This window comes from Pollicipes pollicipes, unplaced genomic scaffold, assembly GCF_011947565.3.
Source record: "Pollicipes pollicipes isolate AB1234 unplaced genomic scaffold, Ppol_2.1 Scaffold_3087;HRSCAF=3621_pilon_pilon_pilon, whole genome shotgun sequence".
Taxonomy (NCBI): Eukaryota; Metazoa; Arthropoda; class Thecostraca; order Pollicipedomorpha; family Pollicipedidae; genus Pollicipes; species Pollicipes pollicipes.
In genome coordinates, this window is record NW_023596225.1 from 941,938 (window position 1) to 966,316 (window position 24,379).

The following is a 24,379-nucleotide window of genomic DNA, read 5'->3' on the forward strand; positions in this document are numbered from 1 at the left end:
CGTTTTCATAGGTACAAAGTTACGTACTTTACTGCGAATGTGCAAGCATTAGCAAAAGGGCATGGCTTAGAATACAAGGTGACATGGTAAGTGAACGAGCCTGACTGTGACCTTCAATTAAAGGCCTATGTGCGGTTCACGGAAAATCCATGCATTGCTACGAGATTTTGCGTGCTAATAAATCCTTCGCACATTATCTGTAACTGGATGTGATAAAACTTTCCCTTCAGTGTCCTAATTTCCCCGCACGGACAGCAAACGCGCAGCGTTACCTGGCAGTGTCGCGTCCCCTAGTATTACAGAGCAGCAGCTGACAGGCACAGTTTATGGGTGCTCTTGTGTAAAATCTAAAGCACAGCATGATTCTGTGATAAGTCATCAGCAAAGCTACCACTTGTTAACCCTCCCATAAGCATTTAGTAAGTTATGCTTGTAAGTGAGATCACTGAAAAGCTATGGCATTTCGGAAGCAAACAGAAAGCAACACTCATTCATTCCATTAGTTTAAAGCATCAGAAGCATGCAGGAAATGCCATGTCAAATTGCACATGAAGCGACATTTTGAACCCTTCCTTTGTTCATTTTGATCGAATTTTGCATGCGTATAACATCCAGTGAAAGATCACCTTAGTGATTTTATCATTCAAGTTGCAGATCACCTTATGTCAGAAAGTTTCACCGACCTGGGATAATTTAATTGTGTGTACATTAGAGTGAAAAATTCTCACTCGAAGGTGGTTTTGCCATCATTTGCCCGACACATTCTTTTAAACATTTCAATGCATGTAAACAATTTCACGTGACCTTTGCTGACCTTAAATGTCTATCATTATGAGACTAACTTGTGAAATGTGTCTGTAAACAGTAATTAAATGCCCTCCGCTTAAAAAAACAACTGATGTGTGATTTGGTTATATCATTGGCGGAAGTTTATGGTAGCAAAATTGCTAACGTGTCTAGAATATCAAGGCTGAGTTTGACCACGCCGTTCAGGACAAATCTAATCTCGGTCCATTTTAGGATTATTGCGTAAACATGCACGTTTCGTTCGAAGAATGCGGCTCAAATTTGGCACACACTATTCCAGCACTGTCCATTGCGCTGCTACACAGTTTCAAGTCGACCCGGCCTGACGGCCTGAAAGGTCAGTGCATCGGAAAGTCGCAAATCTACTGAAGCCAATAGCACTCAAGAAGCTAGTTTGGGTCAAAATAGGTGGAAATGGATCATACCAATGGTTTGATAATTAGTTAAGATCACGCAAATAATGTTTACCACACTCGCTACACTCGTGATATCTCTGAGATCGACCGAGGCTTCTGACCTCGGAAGACTTCAGATCGTCTTTTCGACGTCAGATTGATTTTAATATATTTTGAGGCTCTGATTTGGAACTGAACATAAGTTATACACCACCTACATTAATTCATGAGCATTTAATGTCCAGCAAATGATTCTAAATCCACTGATAGCGCACCAAAATGTCACTGAAAAACACATGCCGTACGCTATGGGTGCCGGATCGTTGTAGCTGCTCAAACTTCCTTTTATCGTTTAGTGCCAGAAAGTCGTCTGGCAAAGAAAACGCCTTCACGCAACGACGGCCAAACGCGATGCATCTGCCCTTTTCCTGGTACAATGAAGTGGCGCAATGGAAAACATTGAGGTGGTCCGTTTACACCCACTTTGATCCCAACTTGCCCTTGAGTGCCGTTCGGCTTCCAAAATTTGCGACAGTACTGTTGCCCGACTATCACTGACATTTTGGTCGGGCTGGGTCCGGTCAGGTCAGCACGAAGTTGTGTGGCCACAGAATGGCCACCACTGCTATTGTGTGTACCGAATATTGACTGAATCAAATGATCAAGACGTGCACACCAAGTCACTAATGATGAAATAACCTGAGGGCATATTTGAACTGGATTGCAAAACTATACATGAACGACGGTGTCCTAAAAACATTAATTACTGCGGAATTGGTTCTCTCAAACTTGTAGTCAGTCAGTTGATCGCGATTCTGTCAGATACTTGCTAAACTGACAGCACACAAACACCAGGCAAATCTCAAATTGCTCACTTTAAGCTCACCATGTCAAAGTTCAGACTAAAGTTATGTGAAACGATAGGGATGCTCACAGTGCTTGCAAGTTTCTCCTCCAAAGAACGGCAACTGCACGTTCCCTTTGCAATTCTTAACTGCGGTACACACATCTGAACGAGCTTATGTCAGCAAAACGTCGTGACCTAAAATGACATACAATTTTGGCCTCAACAGTCACTGGGGATACAAATAAGTGTGTGGTAATATTTCACTCTTTACCATAAGTGTAGTCCAAATCTAAGTGAAATCGAGAGAAAGCGAAGAAACATCTCGTCCAGTTTGACGTGGAATGATCCGTGTGTAACAAAGCTGTAAGGCTGCTTTCAAGCACAAACTGGCCATTTATTTATACACGATTGGACACGGAATACCAAGACCAAAAATTGCGATTGAACTAAATGACATCACGTGCAGCGCATTTGGCCTCAGCACACTGCAAAACGAACCTGAGCACATCTAGGGGCCGCGGGAGGCCGGTTTGACCTCGACCTCGTCACCCGGTGCCCGGGTCAAATGGCCGGCTCGGAAGGCACCTGTGTATATCAGGGCAGCCAGCAGGCCTCCAAGCACCGGGCCCACCCAGAACACCTGCGGCAGCAGGACACGCCAGCTCGTATGTCGTACAGGAGCCGCGCTCAAAGCCGACTATGTACATGCACAAGTTGATTGTAGCCGATCACAGAGGCGACTATGTACAAACGCGCGTTGATTGCGTCCGAGCACAGAGCCAACTATGTGCACACACACGTTGATTGCAGCCGATCACAGAGCCGAGTATGTGCACACACGCGTTGATTGTAGCCGATCACAGAGCCGCCTTCGTGCACATACGCGTTGTTTGCGTCCGAACACAGAGCCGCCTATGTGCACATACGCGTTGACTGTGTCCGAGCACAGAGCCGCCTATGTGCACATACGCGTTGACTGCGTCCGAGCACAGAGCCGAATAGGCGCACACACGCCCAAATTGGATACCGGCGCAATGACACGTAGGTACTGCATTCTGGGCGCAGGAGAGGGGGCAAAAATAGACATACAAGATGACGGAGAGGGGAGGGAGGCGGCGAGGCAGGGAGGGGGATAAAGGGACGGAGAGGCATGACTGAAGGAATACTGATGGAATGCGGAGGATGGTCGAATGGCCGAATAAATTCCTCACCGCATGTAAAGCACGTTCTGCACACATCCAGCATAGTCTGAACAAACAACGACCACCAGTGCTTCACCGCACCTTTCCCGACCAAATGAAGACAGCATCAGATCATTTGAGGTGCGTTCTAAATCCCTGAATCCGACAAGATTCTAAAGCCAGTTCACTATGACAACATCTTGTCGATGATGACCCAAGCTGTGGTCCTAGCCACATTACGAAGGACAAACCGTAGCTTTTCAAAAGCACAAACCAATATGAATTTAAGTAACCTCTCTCGAGGTCGGCAGTGTAGCAGTTTACAATAAGCCAGGCGGAGGACGCTTTTAGCTCCATTTCAACGAAGAAGCGCCGCGGCGTTGTTTCTTAGACCACGGAGGCCAGTAGCACCCGTCCCCTTAGTTCTCCCGCCTTCATCTAGAGACTTCTGCGGTCCATATGCTTTCACATTCAAAGCGCCATTATATACCATCGAATGGCGAAGCGCATTTAACAAACCATCTATGGTGATAAATAGCACAAATCCAAGGTCTGAAATGGTTTCCCTTCACGCTAGTTTCACGCATGCCAATCTGATATGACGTGATATAACCGCCAGGCGCTGATCCGATATGACGTGATATAAACGCCAGGAGCTGATCCGATATGACGTGATATAACCGCCAGGAGCTGATCCGATATGACATGATACACGCGCTCGAAGCTGACCAGATATGACGTAATATATGAATAACAGTTTGGGCAGCGGACCAGCGACTTCACTTTGTACCGTTGCAAACAACTCAAGCCCTCTAAAGCCCTATATTCCAACAGCAGTCGTCTACTGTCTCCTCAGGGAGTCGGACGGGCAGGTGAGATTGACCAGTGCCCGGGCTGCCTTGCTGTATTGGACAATCTGTGGTTACCCTAGCCGTGCCAGTAGACGCGTCGGGTCGGGCCGTACAGGTGGAACTGATCAGTGCCTGGGTCGCCGCGCTATATTAGGCGATATGTGGTTGCCCTAGCCGTGCCAGTAGACGCGGCGGGTCGGACCGGATAGGTGAGACCAGCGCGCTGTACTGGACGATCTGTGGTTACCCAAGCCGTGCCAGTAGACGCGGCGGGTCAGGCCGGATACGTGAGACCAGTGTTTGGGTCGCCGCGCTACACTGGACGATCTGTGGTTACCCTAGTCGTACCAGCGGGCGCGGCGGATCGGGCCGGACAGGTGAGACCTGGCCCCACCTTCCGTGCTTTGCGGCTTAAACGTCCTGGAGGCTCGGCTTTATGACACGGGAGACAAAGCAAGTTTGGAGCATTGCGGTCTACCACAAAGCCGATTACCTGCAGGCGTCAGCGGACACGTTCATCGCAAAGTCCAGGTAAGACAGTCAGAGCCAATCTAGCCGTTCATGGCTGGAGCTGATCGGCCGTAACGTGCGTTCAGCGTCGTCTTCTGGAGACGTGATGGGCACAATTCTTCGGAGACTCAATTCTTAACAGTTCGCGTCATCCCGGTAGCCTGCACTGGAGCCAAACACTTGGCTGGACTACAACTCGCTGGGAGCGAGCCTTGGACGCTGACAATGGAGCGAAGCAGGTCTAATCTGTTTACCCTGTTTCGTAAAAAAAACGACTAGGCACGCCTCTCGGAACGAACGAGAGTCGAATATAAAACACACCGGGAAGCTATCGGACATCGAACACACAATGGAACCGAGCCAAGTCGCCTGATCCATTCGTAATGAGCTCGGCTCGCGCCTACAGATGGTTCGCCAGGGCCAGGCCTGCGAGCTATAACTAGCTGGCCGGCCGGGCCCTGGCGGGCGCAGACTGGCATGGCGTGCCGAGCTGAGCGTGAGTAGCGGCCATAACGTGTCTCCGTCCTGCTCTGGTCGCTGCCCGGCCGGGGCAGACGTGTGCTGGCTGCTGACGAGGCGCCGAGGCGGAGAGCCTCGGCTCGAGCGGCCCGGTCGACGGCCAGCCACTGGACGGGCGGAAAAGGAGACGGAGGCGGGTGGACAGGGAGACGGAGGCGGGTGGACAAGGAGACGCCGGCGGGTGGACAGGGAGACAGAGGCGGGTGGACAGGGAGACGCCGGCGGGTGGACAGGGAGACAGAGGCGGGTGGACAGGCAGACGCCGGCGGGTGGACAGGGAGACAGAGGCGGGTGGACAGGGAGACGGAGGCGGGTGGACAGGGAGACGGAGGCTGGTGGACTGGGGCCAGTAGACCGAGACAGGGATCCGGCGACCAGAAGACGGAGACGAAAGCCGAGAACATGAAGGAGAAAAGGGAGCGAGAATAGGGGAATTAGTGCAAGGAGACGGAAACACAGAGACAGAAAAGGTGAGCGGGTACGGAGAGGTAAACATGGGGAAATGTACGCGGGCAGGTGAGAGCAGAAAGGCGGAAAAAGGACAGCGGACACAGGTGGAAGAAAACAGGGGAAGAGAAAAGGAGTGACTGGCACTGGGAGATGCGGATATTGCATGGGAACGAAGAGGTGAGGATAGGAAGACAGGAGCAGATAGGCAAAATCAGGAGGACGGGGGACAGGGAGACAGCGACAGGCGCTTTAGAGGGTGATTGGGCGGGAGAAAGGAGACACGGAGACGGGGCAAGACAGTGGAAAGAGGAAGGAGGAGGCAAAGAGAGGTAGACACGGAGACAGGGATACAGGGACAGGAAGATAGAGACGAGGACATGAAGACGACACCGGGGACATAGACATCAAGACACAAAGGAAGATGTGCACATGCAGACGGCAACAAGGAAAGGTGAACATGAGGTCGGAAACAGGGAGGCGAAGAGAGGGACATGCGAGGTGGTCTGGGCGTCAGACGGGCCCTTAGTGAACTGCGGAAATGGTTAATCGCTGATCAGAAGTTCACACCTGTAAAGCCTGGTATCATTTTTTACAACGACCCCCAAACCTCCGTGTGTATGTTGCGCTGTTTTTTTTTTACATCCTGGCGGGGTGTGCATTTTGCCCTGGGAAGCAGCATTTTCAGATAGGGGGCAACCGGCGCAACCGATGTTTGCCCTTAATCATGCACTCAAGAAATTGCATGTGGCCACCAATATCATAAAAGTGAAACCACTTGCATGGCCCGTCTGCAAACGAGACGGAGAAAGGCAATGTTTATTAAGTCAGCCGTGTGCCGAGTGAGGCCCCAGCCACACGTTTGCTGCCGGTGCTGTAGGCCCGGGCGGGCCCAACCACGAGTTGGCTGCCGGTGCTGGAGCCCAGGCCTGGGAGGCAGCCGTCACTGCCGGCTGGCCAGGCGGCCGCGGTGCTGACCCGCTGGCGGTGTACACAGAGCGCGAGCGCGCCGGCCGCCGGCCAGCCATGTTTGGCTGATCGTGGCGCGACTCCCGAGACGCGCGCCGACGAGACGCGCGCGCGCGCGCGCGCCCGGCCCGCCACGCGCTGTTGACACAGGCCGGGTCAAGCCGCCAAGGGTGACACAGCAAGCGGCTCGCCCTCCTGTTAGCTCTCACCGCCCTCTGTTAGTCACGGAAGATGTAAGTGCACCACGCAGACACGCGATGCTCAGCCTAGTGCACCTTGGTGAGCTCAGTGGAAGTCGCTTTAAATTGAGCAGTGACACGTTCAGAACTACCCACCTGCACCCATGTGCAGCGCGCAACCACACCCGCATCGTTAGCTGAAAATAGTGTGAATTATGGTTAGCTGTTTTATACGCAAGGGTTTTCCATGCCTGTGCGGACATTGGTTAGCAGCGTGTTGTTCTTTGAATGACGTTTCATGTTAACGACAATAATTTCGTGGAATTCCAGAAGTTTGAGCTTTCCACCTCAGCAAGAGGTGAAAAGAAAATTCAGAAAAGGTTTCAGTCAGCCCAAACAAATCAGTTATTCAGAGAGGTGCTTCTATTTGCATAATGCTTCCAAAGCCGCAAGGCGATTTTTATTTACGTATTGTTTGCAGCGAACAGCGCCTTCGTTGCGTGCAGCGTACGTGCAATTTGAATCCGAAATGCATGGATACTTTCACATGACTCCCCACTTTTCGGTGAGCAAATTGTCCCGTGTTGTCCTGTGTTGAGGGTCAAATAGCTAAGAAGCAAACGGTTTGACATCGAGCCAATATATCTTTCCTGTAACCGGGAGAAGTCACTGCTTCCCCTGTTACGAGATGGCTGTCTCCACGACCACAGACAATGTCTAGACAGAACATGGCGCACGTCATCTTGGTGATGGAGTGGCGCGGCGCTGCGACCAAGCTGGTGCCAAGCCGTGTTAGGTTAGCTTAACCAACTCGCTTCTACACATCGCCATAAAAATGGCGTCACCATTCACCCACCGGGCGCATAAGCTTCAACTCGCGCATTAAAAAGGCACTAGGACGGTGGTCGTCGTCTGATCTTGATTTATGTGAGGGTTCAAAGGCCGAACTTCTTGTGCGATGGCACCAGCAACGGCAGCTGTAATTTTCCCGTTCGTCCAACGTCGGAGTTCAAACATCAGGTTTGAACATTCAAACATTCAGCACCGGCCGAATCACCTAATGGTAACGGGTTCAGAGCACCGCTAAAGTCACCGAACGGTAACAGGTTCAGAGCACCGGCCGGGTCACCAAACGATAACGGGTTCAGAGCACCGCTAAAGTCACCGAACGGTATCAGGTCCAGAGTACCGGCCGGGTCACCAAACGATAACGGGTTCAGAGCACCGCTAAAGTCACCGAACGGTAACAGGTTCAGAGCACCGGCCGGGTCACCAAACGATAACAGGTTCAGAGCACCGACAAAGTCACCGAACGGTATCAGGTCCAGAGTGCCGGCCGGGTCACCGAAAAGTATCAGGTTCATAGTACGGACAAAGTCGCCGAACGGGATCAGGTCCAGAGCACCGGCCGGGTCACCGAAAAGTATCAGGTTCATAGTACGGACAAAGTCGCCGAACGGCATCAGGTCCAGAGCGCCGGACGGGTCACCAAGCGGTCGCACCAGCCACAAGTACCCTCCTAACACCAGGGCGTTGAGACCAAGACGTGCAGCGTGCAGCGGTTGCAGCTGCATGAGAAAACTCACCCAGTGGTTGGCCCAGATACCAGTGACGACAGCGGGTCCGAAGGAGCGTGCCGGGTTCATCGAAGCGCCCGTACATTTCAGCTGGGGAAGAAAATGTGCCTTTAGCCATGTCCCATTTCAAATACGAGCTCGGTGAGGCTAACATTCAGCGTACCTAGCAGGAGCCCAGTAATGTAACAATACAGCACCACGGGCAGGTGAGCATAGCCGGTGGTAATGACGCCTGTTTGCTTAGCATGAAGGTCTCATTACCACCCATCGACCAAGCGTGGCCTGTCGGACACCCCGCTAAGTGGCGGAGGCTGCTCGTGCTCGCTGCTCGGGGCTCAGGGTTTGGCACGAAGTAAGCTACGGCAGCATCTCATTTCCATCCGTGATTGAAGCCGGGCCTGCGGACGTCAGGGATCTGGGCAGCGCTCGTACCCGTCGCCAGCGGCGGTCGGCAGCCACTGAGAGGCCGTCGGCAGCTGGTGACGACGGACGCCATGGCGGGCTGGGCTCACTTCAGACCACACAGCGCGCAGGAGGACGGCCGGCCGCCTCCGGCTCGGTCGGCAGCTGCCGGATGGGCCATCGCAACACGGCCCGCGCTCAGCGTCCGCTCAACTTCAGCAGGCTGTCCTAGGGGCGTGCTCAGCGGTATTTTGAGTTTACCTCAGTTCTCTCTAGAAATGCCGGTATTTTCCTCTTAAAGGCACGAGCAGACACAAGTTGGCAGCCCGGCCTGGAGCGCCATGGACCTTAGGATCGCCACGGGATCCGACATGGCCAAATTACACTCTCACATCTGTGCTCTTGCATAGGAACCTAGAAACCTGCGCATGCTTCCCTGGCTTAAAGTTACTGTGGTCTACCCTAACGGTTGGGTAGTTTCCAGGCACGATGCAGTGAGGGTAATAAAGGCATCGTAACAATCGGCAGCAATCGTCACGCATGATGCAACTCGTGCGGTTGAAAAATGTTCATCAGGTGACCCTACTGATCACATGATGCCATTCTGGTGACAATGTGCATGCACGCTGAAGTTTCTGAGTGTTCCTTTTAAGACAGTTAAGTTATGATTCCGAAAATTAGGTTCACAACCGTAACAAGTCCTCAACAGTTTAAACCTTGCCCATTTTCACTTCTGCGCTGTGAATTAAAACCACGCAAGAATGGGTCTTTGGTGGTGCCGTATCAAGACCACAAATTTTGGAATTATTGAGAACGTATCTTTTTTCTAAACATGATATGTCAAATAAATCAAGAGATTATACCAGAATAAGCACGCATTCAGCTCAAAATAATTTTTCGGTAAGCCCAATCCCCCGAATATCTCTGAGCTACGTCACAACAAGAATGACGCCAAGGGTAGCGCACTTCCTAGGTAGTGGCGTAGCTGCATTGACGTAGGCAGTTTCTTGAATGACGTCAAGGAACTGCGTAGTTTGCAATGAGCCGCATCGGGGCCACCGACGGTGCCAACTGAATAATGCTTCCATGCCGCGGGCGCAGTGAACACGAGTGGCACATAGACCCATGGGAAGCTTGATCTGCATATATATGAAGCTGATTGTCGGCAGATACGCGCCTGCAGCCTGCCGTCACTCTCCAATCCCCGAACCCAGCCGCGTCACTGAGTTCGCCGTAGCCGGTAGCGCCGCCCCGGGCCAGTACGCGACAGTGAGGCGGAAGCCAGGGTCGCCTGCCAGACGAGGCGCACATGTACTCACAGCTCCCACGTGGCACGTGGTGATGGAGAGGCCGATGGCCAGCGGCGCCGAGCCCATGACGTCAGTGCGCTGCTCGTCGCAGACGCCGAACACGACGAACACCAGGACGAAGGTGATGAGCACCTCGACGCCGAAGCCCTGCGCCGGCGTCATGGCTGGGTTCACCATGGTCATGCCCAGGCTACCCTGGTAGATAACCGGAATCACCGCCTGCCGCAGGGGTACGACAGTCAGACTGGGTGTAGAGGTCAGCGCTATCTCCAGACACGGTCACCGACACCGCGCACCGTCTGCGGCCGTGCAGGCGGGCCAATATGGGCGGAAAGAACATGACCATAATGGAAGCCATCGGTGCCGACTGCTGCGGCAGTGTGATCTACTTAAAATTTCAGGCGGTTGCAAGGCCTGATTGTGTTTGCTGAGACGAGTGCAGTTTACGGAAAGCCGTTCACGTGAATTATCCGATAGGATTAAGTTAGGATCTGAGTCCTCGCAAAATAAAGCTGGTTACGTGTATATAATCGTGTCACCCTAGCGGTCCAAACTGCGAAGTAATAATGCACCACACTTTTACAGAAATCGGGTGGAATTAGGACGCTTAACGTGCCGAGCAAAGCCACGATGCAGCCGGCCGTTTAAATCACCAACAATGATCACATACATGATCACAAAGACTAAATTACATTCACATTGCTTTAGAAAAATAACTTCTAAACTATATTGACCATGCTTTGGAATGTAAGTTTTCACTCTACATCGGACAGCGCTCAATTGTAGGCAGCATGGCGCATATGTTGCCATGTTTAATGCGTATGAGCCCAGATGGATGCTGTCACCGCGTTTTGTAGTAAACCTTCGAGGAGATCGGTGCTGCATTATCTGAAGGCAACACTAATCCTTTATTACCAGAATTTATTACCACTTCGTGTGTAATTGTTCCAAATTGAGGCAGCAAAAGTGTGTATTTTTCCCACTTTTAGCGAAGCGCGTTTGATATGACCGGCGTGAAATTTCACACACAGCAACCGCTCGGCCAAGTTCAGAATCTGACGTTTGCCCGTGCGTGCGCGCGTGCGTGCGTGTTTGTGTGTTCAATCTTTCGAGCATGCTGCGCAGACACGCGCCGCCGGACCGGGAGCCGAGCGGCACGACCTGGTACGCCGGCTCGGCAGACAGACCCTGGTGCCGGCGTGGAGGCAATCCGTGGCGAGCGGCACGTGGCGTGGGCCATCGGCCTGCACCACAGCTATATTCACGCATTCAGGGGTACGGATCAGAAGGATGACGCCACTGGTCCAAAGTTGGGTGATATCATGGACGAGTATTTTGCGGTCAGTGGCCATCTGCGGTCAGCGGCGTGACGTGCTGACGCGTTCAAAGATTTGGACTCGGGATTCTCCGGTGCCGGAAGCAGTGAACTAGGTGCCCAAAATTCGGTGGGTTGAACCGGGGACATTGAACGGCACCCAGCTTCAGGCGATTTCTGCCAAGATGCTCGTGCGACGCGCCTGCTCAACTTCAGCAGTCCTTTTCACTCGGGCTAAGCTGCAGAGACTCGACCGGCGCGGCCTCGTGCGGTGATTTACTTCAAAGACGGACGGGTGGCTGGGTGGTCAGTTTCGATCGAATCGGCTCGGGGACGGGTGGCTGGGTGGTCAGTTTCGATCGAATCGGCTCGGAAAAAGACTTGTCACGCGTGGGACGGGGCCCAAAATTGCCACCCTTGTACTGTTGGCGCCAACCCCAAACCGTCGGGACAGTGCCATTTGGCAGGGGAGGATCGTGACATGAATGACAGCCAGTGTGGGACACTCGTGCTCATTTTCATCCTTCTGCTATGAAACAGCCCCTACTTGACTGGCAGCCTTAGAGGCGACATGATCCAAACGTTACATGTTCTCTGACACCGAGGCCCTATACGCACACAAAGGTGAGATATGCGATGAAATGAAAAATGCCTAAATCTTAAAAAGGCTTCGCTTTCAGTGTTTAATTTTGGCCTTGAAGGACTTTTCCATCTTGCAAATCACATTTAGGCCAGTCCTTGAGCGATTCTTTCAATTTTTCTTTCTTTAGTTCCAAAAGAATTTATTTGTCGTCTGGGATGTAAACAGCTGGCATCTTTTTCGCGACCTACTATTTCCTGCAGCTTCAGGTGTGATCAGTGAAAACAATTGGCATTCTGGTCCCAAAGTGTGAAATTATGGTTGTGAAAAGATCAAAATTGCATGGCGTCTTCAGAACCACGGTCGCACAATATGGCAGGTCTGCTGTTTTAAGGTGATACTGACACCTGCTAAATGAGTTAGGTGTTAAATAGAGCACATAAGCAGACCGTAAAAATTAACCTGCATTAAAGGTAGGGTTCCACATTTGTATGAGGCTTTGAAATGAAATAGCCATTCCGGAAATCATTCAGGGCAGTTCACAGCATACCTTTTCTTTAATGAAAACCCTCTTCTTTTTAGCTAAACGCTCGCAAGCTTGTGCAAACTGTTTCGAGCAGACTTTTTCACTGCTGCCCAGGCATGCATGACACCATAGAAACATCACGCGAATAGTGGTACCACATCGGCCATGCAGTGTTGAAGGTTGAGAAAAATGTGATCATCAAATTTTCATTTCTGGCGTACGACAACACGATTCGTGGTATCAACGGATATCAGCTAGCCTTCAAACAACTTTATGTGTTGGGTGTGAGTTTCGAACACGAATGGCGTTTCGCTACTACACAATACAGTAATTTGGGCAGTGGTACCAGTTATGTGGTACCAGTTGCGACAGAAATATGCTGGGAATCGAATAACTAAAAAATGACGCCATAACCCAGCACGTGAATGCAAGTAAAGCATGCCAAATGGCGCAGAAATACACATGAACACCACAAGAAAGGCCCAAAACACGAGCACATAACAATATTCGGGTTCAGCAAACACGCGCCAGCAAACATTCCCACCTCCCGGCAGGCCTGAAGTACCACAATTGAGTCAGCCCGTCCGCGACAATGGCAGTTCTGACACAGCCGGCCTAGCAGGGACTCCGAAGTCATAAAGATGTTTCATGGCGCAATCAAACGATGACGTAGTGAGGTACATATTTACTAAATACTGAAATTTTCTATTCCAGATTTGTCTCAGTATCTTTAAATATGGAGCATCCTATTTCATGATGAACGAGACACATTCCAAATGGTGCTATGGAATCGGGTAACCCTGCTCGAAAGTCGGGTCATCCGCTGCATACCGTGCGGAGGAAGCTCGGTCCCGGTATATCCACCGCAGCTCTTCCCAAATGACCAGAAAAATAGTACAGAAGTCGCTGAAAGTCAAAGAAACTCATTAGACTACTGTGTAATTTTTAGTCGAGCCTGCCGAGTAGAACGGGACTGTGCGGCTGGAGGAAATTTGGAAAGGAAGGAAGGAAGGAATAACTTTTAGAGGGAGGAAAGGCTTTTAAAAATCGTGCATTGCACACACAAGTTTAAATTAGTGAGTAAATAAATCATCCACCACAAATTTGTCTGCATTTATTGTTCTTCGAAATGAAATAGTTGAAATAAGAATAAGAATAAATAAAATAATATACAAAATGGAAAATAAAAATTGAAATAAAAAGCTATTTATTACAGCCACTGTGAGATCAAAGCCACCCGAACGTGCTGCACTCGCGGCCAGAATAGACTCGCTCAAGTGAAATGAACCACTGGTTTGATCAGCGTCGAGTGTACTTTGTAAAATGTCATCCCACCTCCAAAGTCTCACACAGGAAGTGCACCAGTCAATCTAGAACGCTCCACACCGGTCCACGACACGCCGAGGGAGACCACGTGACCCCACGTGTGCGACGTACACGTGCAATGCATAAATGCGCATACGTATCTCGCCATGATGACGCCTCTGACGTCACAGTGACGCGGGCTGAACACGGCGGCGGCCGGCAGCGTTCGTCGCTTCTCGGGATTGACTGCCCCGATAGGCTTGCTGGGAAGGTGGCCGCTGCACCGCCGGTGAGGGCGAGCGCGCCGGACAGAAGATAATGCTCGGCGCCAGGGGCGGCCACGGCCCTTCTACCGGGGTCCTCCACGGCTGCACCGGCGCCGGGCAGATCAGGGCCCAGCGCCCACCGGCGCGGGCACATCAGAGCAGAACGTGTCCGCCGCCCGTTCAAAACGACTGTGTTGTGCTACATCAGGCTGTGTCCTGCTCCGGCCCTAAACGTCACGGCTCCGGCTCCAAATGTCACGGCTCCGGCTCCAAATGTCACGGCTCCGGCTCCAAATGTCACGGCTCCGGCTCCAAATGTCGCGGCTCCGGCTCCAAACGTCACGGCTCCTGCTCCAAACGTCATGGCTCCGGCTCCGAATGTCATGGCTCCGGTTCCAAATGTTACGGCTCCGGCTCCAAATGTCACGGTTCCGGCTCCGAATGTCATGACTCCGGTTCCAAAGTGTCAGGGCTCCGGCTTCAAATGTCAGGGCTCTGGCGCCAAATGTCACACCTGTGATCCCGGTTCTGCAGAGGTGTGCCACTCGGCAGATATGCACGCCGATGGTGACAGCGGGTAAGGCGGGCAGGGGTGCGGCCAGCGGCGTTGCCAGCCGAGGCTGTCGTCAGGGGCATTCCGGTATTCAGAGGCGCTATCCCGTGCAGTCGTAAACAACTGCCAGGGACACGCCGAGATATTATGCACATACAGATGCGCAAGCAAGCAGTTGTGTCTTCAGTGAGAAGCTGCTGACTCCGTGAGGCCGCAACATTGCCGTGATTTACTCAACTGAGGACGCAACGCCATGACCACTGCTCTCATCACTGGGGCTTTAAGCTTTCCAGGCTTTCCATAACGTACCGGCGCCTAATTCAGCGCATTCTGCAACATCTTATTTCGATGTTAGGACGGTTTACCCAGCTATGACTTTTTAATGAACCCTGGCAGAGCAGCCTGTGTCTCTACAAGCAGTAGCTTTGAAGCTCTTTTTTGTTTTGGGCCACTTTGATGTAACCCATCTCTGGTGTGATGCCAGTTCGGGTCAGCGACATTAGAAAACTGTCATAGGTCTTTGAGACCAGGTTATAGGTGCCAAATTAAAGGTGACAAATAGACGCAAAGTCATTTCTTAACAAACAGCTTCCAAACGTCATGTGAGCTGAAACACCAAAACATTGGTGTAAGATGAGGTGACCTGGGTTTGAACTGCTAGACTTTGGACCTGACCCGACTTTGACCCTGACCTTTTAGAGCGCCAATGCATCACACTGAAGCGCAATTAGACAATTTTGTTTGGCTCAGGATTACAGGCTATATGACCTGGTTACGCAAGCGTTAGGTGGCCCTGAATTCGTCCCAAGATTGTCATGATATCCAAGGTAGCTCGCGTGATCGGTGACGTCATCAGATACGTGACAGAGATTGACTCGCGATTACCAGGTATGCTTGACAAGCACTGTCGATTGACGTTTGGATTTCTCTGATCCGATGATTACACCCTGGGATACGAGGGGATGGGATCTTGTACCCCCCCCCCCCCCCCCACCCCCCGCCAGAAAATCTGGCCTGCATCATTCAGGTGATCCACGTCGGAAACAACTTGCTTGAAACACGGAAACCTGCAATGCTTGAGAATACTCGATGGAGTGATATTGTCCGTCCCAATAGCTCAGCTGGGTAGAGCACCTACCATCCAATCTCCCTCCCGCTGCTCCCGCGGTGAGGTGGGCCCGAGTCGTTTGGTCGAGTCCGCTGACTGGGATGGCCCGCGGCCGGCAGCAGCGGCAGCGTTAAAGGGCGGGGGATAGCGGAGGGCGGGGCGGACCGTGCCGAGAGCCGCGGCAAGTTAAGCCATCGCCGCAAAATACTGTCATTGGCTCAGAATCATAGATCAGATCGTTCGGTCAGGACCCACGCAACAGACACTGATTAGCACGGGTCTGGATACCAGAAATCCATCCAAACCGGTATATGGCTGGTCGGAGAGCGGGGCCTCATTACCATAACCATCTCGCCTTCCTCAGCCGCGATTAATGGTCCGCATGGGTGGAACGCCGACCAGCGGCCGAACCGACACCCGCCGTCCGCACGAGCGCCACGGACTGGCGGAGCGCGGTTTACCAGCGGCCGAGCCGACACCCGCCGTCCGCACGAGCGCGGCGGACTGGCGGAGCGCGGTTTACCAGCGGCCGAGCCGCCACCCGCCGTCCACACAAGCCAAGGACTGGCGGAGCGCGGTTTACCAGCGGCCGAGACGACACCCGCCGTCCGCACAAGCCAAGGGCTGGCGGAGCGCGGTTTACCAGCGGCCGAGCCGACATCTGCCGTCCGCACAAGCCAAGGACTGGCGGAGCGCGGTTTACCAGCGGCCGAGCCGACATCTGCCGTCCGCACAAGCCAAGGACTGGCGGAGCGCAGCCTACCAGCGGCCGAGCCGACACCCGCCGTCTGCACGAACCAAGGACTGGCGGAGCGCGGCTTGGAGAGCGAGGCCAGAGCTCAACAGGTCGCTTTGTGCGACGGCGGCGGGAGAAGAGGAAGGGGGTGGGGAGACAGAGACAGGGACGGCGCATGGGGCGGCGGAGGGCGGAACGTCCGCCACCGCCTCTTCCGCCCAGACGGCTGACGAATTAAGGTTCGCAACTCGAGAGGAGAGGACAATTTCTTCAACCATAATGAAAAAGAGAAAACAAGCTCTTGTGTCTGGGTTGATTCAGAAAAGGGACGCTAAGTGACAGTTTGGGCCCTACGCACAACAGTAATTAACAGTAAAACTACTACCGCTAGTAATACAACAGCAAAACTGCAACCGCTGGTAATAGCCTTTACCCTGCCGAAATATGCATGACCGCATCGCAGTTGTCGCAAATCACAGCCTCCCAGGTGTTAGCAACCTTTATTTAGTGCTTCTAGGAGTCAAAGTTAGAATCGCAGAATGCACCAGCCACGAACCACGCCAAGGAGACTGTCAGACTAATCCGCCCGTGTTCAGATGGGGTAAGCGTCTCTGAATGTCGTCCGACGAGGTACCACTGCCAGGTTTCGCATATTTTTTCCACAGGACCGGTTTTCACGGGTCGCAGCCATCTGTATCTTTGTCTCTGTCACCTGGCAGGCGACTGTGGTAACAGAAGCATGAGACGGGTGCGTGATACCGGAGACGGCGGTGAACGCAGCTGGAGTCATACAGCCGGCCCTGGGCTTTAGCTTCAGGTGCTTTAGAAGTCAGGGCTTTAGGGGCCGTTCAGGCGTAGAACAGTCACGAGGGACAATTAAAATGAGTAGGATCTTTACCATCACACCTGCTTGTACAAGCTGCTCACACGGCACGTGCTGCCGCCCGATGCCGTCTAGCCGTCTGTCAACAAGCGTTACAGGTGAGCCAGCGTGGGATATGGGTTATACAGAATAAATGCAGCGAAAAAACCAAGTCATTGCCGATTCACCCCCTCCCCCTCACCCAGGTTTCGAATTGTAACCTATTTGATGGGCAAGTCTCAATCGTGGTGATATCAAAAGGCGCAAACTTTTGGCATTGTCGTGGGAGTAAACAAAAAGCAAGGCCAATCAGCTATGTCGGCTTCATCTGAATATGACGATGAGTTAGCACGCATTCCTTTCCGATTAGATGTTGCAACTTCGTTTGGCACAGAAGTCTATATCTTCAATCGATTTTTTCGCAACATCAGTGAGCAGTGCAGAAGAGAATACAAGCACTAGACAACTGGCTGTGTCACAATGCATAGATCTACATTGGCCCCCTGTCTCATAATGCAATACTTAATCCGCCTCTAGCATAAGCCAAGGCAATTGGTCAAAGGAGGTGGGGAGAGCACATCTTCGATGCAGCATCGATGTGCGTTTGGATAGTAACAAGTCCCACCCTTCTCCATCTTGATGTGCCTGACACTACCCGCAACTATCGGTGCATCCGGCTCTGCAGCATCTGAACTCTGCTAAAATGTTCTACCCATTCTATCATCATTAAAAAAACGTTGGAAATTGTCCAGACGAAAATCTCAGAAATCGTCGGGCCACGACTTTTCCTTTTACCGCCCATGAATTGTACACGTATTTGGTATCAATTGTTTGGCTGGTAATCGAGTAACAGTTACCACATAATCACATAGTCATTGATTACAGCACTGGGGCGAACGTTGCTTCATTGTGATATTACCCCATCAGCAGCTATCTTAAGCCGCACCTGTGACTTATAATATTCAGCTTGGCGATATTTGCAGTCTGCTGGAAAACCATGTCCCTTTGACATGAAACACAAGTCGTTCGGCATCGCCCGCCTGGGCCATCGATGACACCTGCTTCTGAATCGGTGATGTTACCCCCTCACATTGTACACATTATTCAAACGTTGATTCCTCAGGCTTAATATGTGAGCAATCGAAATCTAACACATGACTGGCAGCAAGTTAACAGGTACCATTTGAGCGTACATACATTAGTTTCAGTATCCATACCAGGGTCGATTAACTATGACATTGCTGCCCTTGCATGACATCTGCATCAGCCCATAGCAATTACATTTTTTTTCAGTAAATATAGCGCCCGATCCTCATGATCTATTTGGTCACATGAAAGATAATCTCAGACAAATATCACTATCATCATCAGTGATTGGTGACCAGTCAATGCATGCCTCAGAAGACAGCGATTTGTCCTGATATGCTTCCCACAAATCCCGCCTGGAATCACACCCAGAGCATTTAAGGCGGCAGGAAAAGTAATGTAATTTTAGTGCTCCAGCTGCATTGACTTAAGGGTGAGGTAGGAACCGCTCAGGGCGTGGGCCGCATCGGCGTCAGCATCTAAACAGGTCCAACAAACCGTGCCTGGGCGGCGTGCTCTGCTTACAAGTGAAAAACTAAAACGCACGGAAGCAGCTTCCGCACGAACAACGCAAAAGCAGTCTCACAGCGAACAGCGCAAGATCAGCTTCGGAGCATTGCCAGAGTGACATGGTCAAGGCCCATAACGGGTGCGAAATAGGTTGCACTGCAGGATGCCGCGAATGGTGGCGATGCGTCACGACGACAGGCAGGCTCCGCTGGTCTGACCTACTCAGCGCACCGCGGCGCCAGCAACGACACGGGCGGACTTCTATGTCATCTCCGTGTAGCTAACATGAGCAAGAGCGCAAGAACAAGAACACAGGCGTCTTGTGCATGACTAGCAAATGCCCCATTATTGCGACATCAAGCTGAGTGCACCACGCCGCATGAGCTTTAGGCACTAGTCTTCAAGTGATTTGATCAGGCACAACGTTAACTCTCAAACCTTTTGCCGAAGCAGTTTATGGCAGCAAGTCTTTTATTATTGAACACTGCCACGGCCACTTCATTTTAAGGGCGTGATCCAGATTATTTTCTGTGTGAAGCAGCATGGAAAAGTATCGGTTTTATTTGACCCTCAGAAGCGTTCGCATTTATTCAGAAAATATGTAGCTGAGCACTCGGCGTAGACGTGAGGGGACACGGCGCCTGTTTACCTGTGCCCCTGGTCGTACCTGTGATTGGGTACGAGCGGCAAGAGCGTCATCAGAACCCTTTAGCATTCGGTTCCGACACTGGGAGGTGCGACGGAGTTGACTGACAGGATTGAATTTAAGCACGCCATGTTGTGCTCAGCGTGGCATTGCCGTCTTGTCTGTCCTCGTCTGGCATTGAACGCTAGTGGTAAAGGATCAAACTACTTACGTCAAAGCGCAATGATGGGCACAATCGCAAATGAAGCTCGGCTCGATGAGCCAAGTCTCCGATCGCACATGCGTCATCATTTTTTGTTGTTGGCTTTGTTTGAATTCGAAATCACTTTGTGGATTTACGAGTCCATTTTGTTGTGCGAACAATAAATGTGGAAAACCGTTGTGCGAACCTAGTTCTTACAACATTCAGTCAAAATCATTAGAATGAATGGATTTCTTGGATCAGCGCTTACGCTAAGCACTGCTTATTGCAGGCGCCTTAACTCCTACCATTCACCCTGAGCCCGGTAAACCTTCCCAAATCGCGCGACCACAGGAGCAGCACCGAGCATCAGCTGCCTGTCACGTCCCTGACCAGCGCGTCCCTGTCATCCCTCTAAGCCGGCTGGTCAGGGGGCATCCAAGTGCGCATTCAGCGGGATGGACTGCTCTAACGAGTCTTACCCTGGGCCGTGGACCTGATATGGACCATGACCGGCCTCCGGATGCGACAGTGATTTTGTCGCTGTTACAATCCCCACTGCGGTATGGACTCTGGGTCACGCCAGGCGAAGCCCACCAATTGACATAAAATTGCAATGATGTTATCACAAGGAAATGATGAAAATCACAATGAATCACAATATTCACAAAGTCAAATGAACAATTCATTACAAATCAGAACCATGCTAACATTGTCGGTCCTGAAATCAGGTTACTTTTTGGCTTTATTACAGATGGGTTTTCTTTTCTATCCATGGTAAAAGCGTAGAGTGACAACAATGCTCTCGGAAGATTCTAAATATTGCAAAAGTATACCAAACACTTCGACAAGTGGGGGGGGGGGGGGGGGGTCAGCACGAAATAAACAGCACATAACACACGACAGCGCTTATGTAGGAAATGCAAGGGTGAGCGAAATACCGCGAATATCTTGTGCTGGCTCGGCCATTTGCGCGAGCTACTCCGGAGTTCGTCTCCGAGCTGCCTTACACGAGACCACTTCATAGCTTGCCCCACAAATCAGATTCTAGATTAGGTGCAGATCATCTACAAATTACACCAGAATGTGTCAAAAGCAGCCAGTTCCAAGCGCATTGTTTCGTTTAGCATGCCTTCTGAATAAATACAACAACCATCTCACATCGTATATGCTACTTGCTGTTTGTTTCCGTTCTCGGACACTTGATCGTATGAAATAGACTGAACTGAGACGATTACATCCCGCTGGTTTGCCAGTCGCGTCAAAACTATAATCTACGGGACCGACTATCCACTAAGCAAAACATGCCTTCAGCATTATCAGTATTGTGAGTTATTCACTTAGTAAAAACTACCTCCCCACATGTTGGAACCCCATGGTTGAAAACAGGAAGTAATCGCTGAAATATATTGTAAAATGCCCAAAGTTTTTAGCAATGCTCCTGGTCCTGGCAGTGGGGGCACGTGAGAGTCACTTGTGACCATGGGAACCACTCTAGACATTGATAATAATGATATAACATTTCACTGACAGCATTATGCCTTTAAACCAACGCCTGCGCGTAGTATTTTGCCGGCCGCATATCAACTGCACAACAACTCACGACACTCTAATGCCCTCTGGCGTAACAGCTAGGTAGACCTGGTGACCCAGCGGATAAGCTGAAGGGTTACAGCTACCGATAAACGTAGAGCAGTCGGCAGTGCTTGGATCGTAGTTCCATCACGCCACCGATAAACGTAGAGCAGTCCGCAGTGCTTGGGTCATAGTTCCATCACGCCATCACTGTGCGTCACTGCCGCCGGACCTACCTTGAGTAGCGCGGAGCCGACCACTCCGCCCAGGCACTGGACAATGATGTAGCAGACGGCCCTGATCAGGGTGATGTGACGCGTCACCAGCATGGCCAGCGTGATGGCCGGGTTGATGTGGCAGCCGCTGATATGGCCGATCGACTGTAACACACACAGACGCGTGTTTGTCAGGCGTGTGTGGGTCAGACGTGTGCGGGTCAGACGAGCACGTGTAAGACGTGTGTTGGTCAGACGTGTGTGAGGCAGACGTGTGTGAGTCAGACGCGTGCGGGTCAGGTGTGTGTGGGTCAGACGTGAGTGGGTCAGGCGTGTGTGGGTCGTACATGTGTGGGTCAGGCGTGTGTGGGTCGGACGTGTGTGGGTCAGGCGTGTGTGAGTCAGACGTGTGTGAGTCGGGCGTGTGTGAGTCAGATGTGAGTGGGTCAGGCGTGTGTGGGTCGTACGTGTGTGGGTAAGACGTGTGTGAGTCGGGGCGTGTGTGAGTCAGATGTGAGTGGGTCAGGCGTGTGTGGGTCGTACGTGTGTGGGTCAGGCGTGTGTGGGTCGGATACGAGTGAGTCAGACGTGTGCCCATTGAAGACGGGCGGGTGTGCGATTCGGACTTGCACGAGACAAACATTGCAGACAGACGCATGCGGGCCGATAAACGGCGATCGCCCTCCCCCCCCCGCCCCTCCCACCTGATTAAGATGGGGTGATGTTTCAGCCATTAACCGGTGGGCACGAAGTATCAGCCGTTTGCAGACCGATAAACGACCATAGCAGGACAAAATGTCAACGAGGCGTAAAGGGAATGTTGGAATGCGAATGGGACTGGTGTTGGTTAGTATGTGCTTTGTACTGTACGTTCGGCTCGTACAGCAGGACACCTTGCATTCCTTGGAACCACGACTTGCAAGAGAGGTAGCAACAAACGCTGCAAAGTTACCAGTGATGAAGCAGTGGTGTTTGAAGAATGCAACACAAATGTGTCATCCGTGTTATCGTCATCCGTGCTACAAAGCGCAGGGTGATCCTTTCATGACCAACTATGGAACAGTTTGAAATTTTGCCCTTGGGCATTACTACAGCTACCTAACCCTCTGAAGAGAAAGGAAATGCAGTGGTGGGTTGACTAAGTTTACTTAACTTCCTTACGACACATATTTTAATGAGAAAGTCACGCACGCGAGTTATAAATATGCCACAACAAGGGTTTAGTTAACATTGTGCTAGGACAGTTCAAATTGCCTACCTGTAGTTGTGCTTTTAATTACATTTGTTCAAAGTGTCCTTCGTGTAGCGTCTTCACACTGTGACATTGTATGTGACGTAGGACTCCATATAAGGACTCTTAATACTACTAGATGGACGCGCTGGAAGGTCCGGCTCAGCTGTCGGGCTAGCGACGGCTGGTTTTTCCGTGTGTACCAGCCCGCTCCTCGAGCCTGTTGCTGAGTTGTGGGATGTTACAAGGAGTAGTCATCGTAGGGTCACCAGTGCGCTCAAGACAGCGGTCGAGTTAGACGTCCCATGTTCCGGAAGTACACTGGACATCATGATCTCTGCTAGAAAAATGCAAACATTGTAAATGTCAGTCAGCACCTTATAGCGGTTATTATACTGCATGAAGGGGACAATGGGACAACATAATACAAAATTGACAACTGACAATTGACAGCTGAGAACTGACGGAAACAAGTTTTGGGCAGGCACCAGCAGATGAGCCTCTTCACTGACTTTGTCATGTAATGTAGCCGGTCAGCGGCGCTCAGTTTTGGGATCACCGCGGGCGGACTGCTCATGCTCGGATCGCGAAGCTATTTGTAGCTATTTTGGTAGGGCGAGCCCCAGGACGAGAGCTCCGCCCGGTGGGGGCCTTAAAATAGCTCGCACTTCGTCCATTAGGTTCCATCCCATAACCTAGCGGCTCATTCGCACGTGCCTGCGGCAAGTGGTCTTGTAGAACTCGACGCACGTGATAGGCGGCGTTATGGCTCACTAAATTACCTGGACAAATGCCTTGAGATTATATAATATTCGGATTCTGACTTTCCAAGCACAGACATTTACGCTCAGCCAAATATCAAATATGCGATCAGGTACTACCTATATCTTGATGTTCCAACCAGCACCGACGCAGAGGCTCAGTCGCTGTCAGGGCCATCCGGTCACAGGGTCAGCTCGCGCAGGCGAACCAGTCTCTCCGTATCCCCGTATTTGGACAGGGCCAGGAAGATAGGCCTCGACGGTGTAATTTGATGACATCTGAACCGCTATGGGCACCTGACGCCACACCCAGATGTCACAACTAATTTATTCCGCTCCTGTTCCAGTGGTTCTCTTATGTGGAGGGCCACCACTTGACGGCTTGATTGGTGTCGAAGCGGGCTATCACCGCTCTGAACAGCACCCAGGTTCAGCGCACGGCACACAACGGAGTCGGCTGGCGTCACCAGAGTTCCGCCTATGTCGGACTGGGGCAGGCGGCGGTGACACCGTCGGTGACGCTGTCCCGGCTGACTGGGGCAGGCGGCGGTGACACCGTCGGTGACGCTGTCCCGGCTGACTGGGGCCGGCGGCGGTGACGCTGTTCCGGCTGACTGGGGCAGGCGGCGGTGACACCGTCGGTGACGCTGTCCCGGCTGACTGGGGTAGGCGGCGGTGATACCGGCGGTGACGCTGTCCCGGCTGACTGGGGCCGGCGGCGGTGACGCTGTTCCGGCTGACTGGGGTAGGCGACGGGGATACCGTCGGTGACGCTGTCCCGGCTGACTGGGGTAGGCGGCGGGGATACCGTCGGTAACGCTGTCCCGGCTGACTGGGGCAGGCGGCGGTGACGCCGTCGGTGACACTGTCCCGGCTGACTGGGTCAGACGGCGGGGATACCGTCGGTGACACTGTCCCGGCTGAGCGGC

The 24,379-nt window shown here is 52.0% G+C and overlaps 1 protein-coding gene across 2 annotated transcripts in view; it reads right to left on the reverse strand.

The window, feature by feature from the left end:
• The window catches only part of LOC119089469 (aquaporin AQPAe.a), a 36,802-nt gene that overhangs the window by 2,747 nt on the left and 9,676 nt on the right, over nucleotides 1-24,379 (reverse strand). The window contains exons 3-6 of one of the 2 annotated variants that reach the window (XM_037212180.1): nucleotides 21,480-21,623; nucleotides 10,004-10,213; nucleotides 8,292-8,372; nucleotides 2,548-2,689 (exon numbers count right to left, since the gene is read on the reverse strand). In XM_037212180.1, the coding sequence (XP_037068075.1) occupies nucleotides 2,558-2,689; nucleotides 8,292-8,372; nucleotides 10,004-10,213; nucleotides 21,480-21,623 (567 nt within the window). In that variant the 3' untranslated portion in view covers nucleotides 2,548-2,557. The remainder of the gene's footprint in view (nucleotides 1-2,547; nucleotides 2,690-8,291; nucleotides 8,373-10,003; nucleotides 10,214-21,479; nucleotides 21,624-24,379) is intronic. The other variant, XM_037212179.1, reaches the window with a different exon arrangement.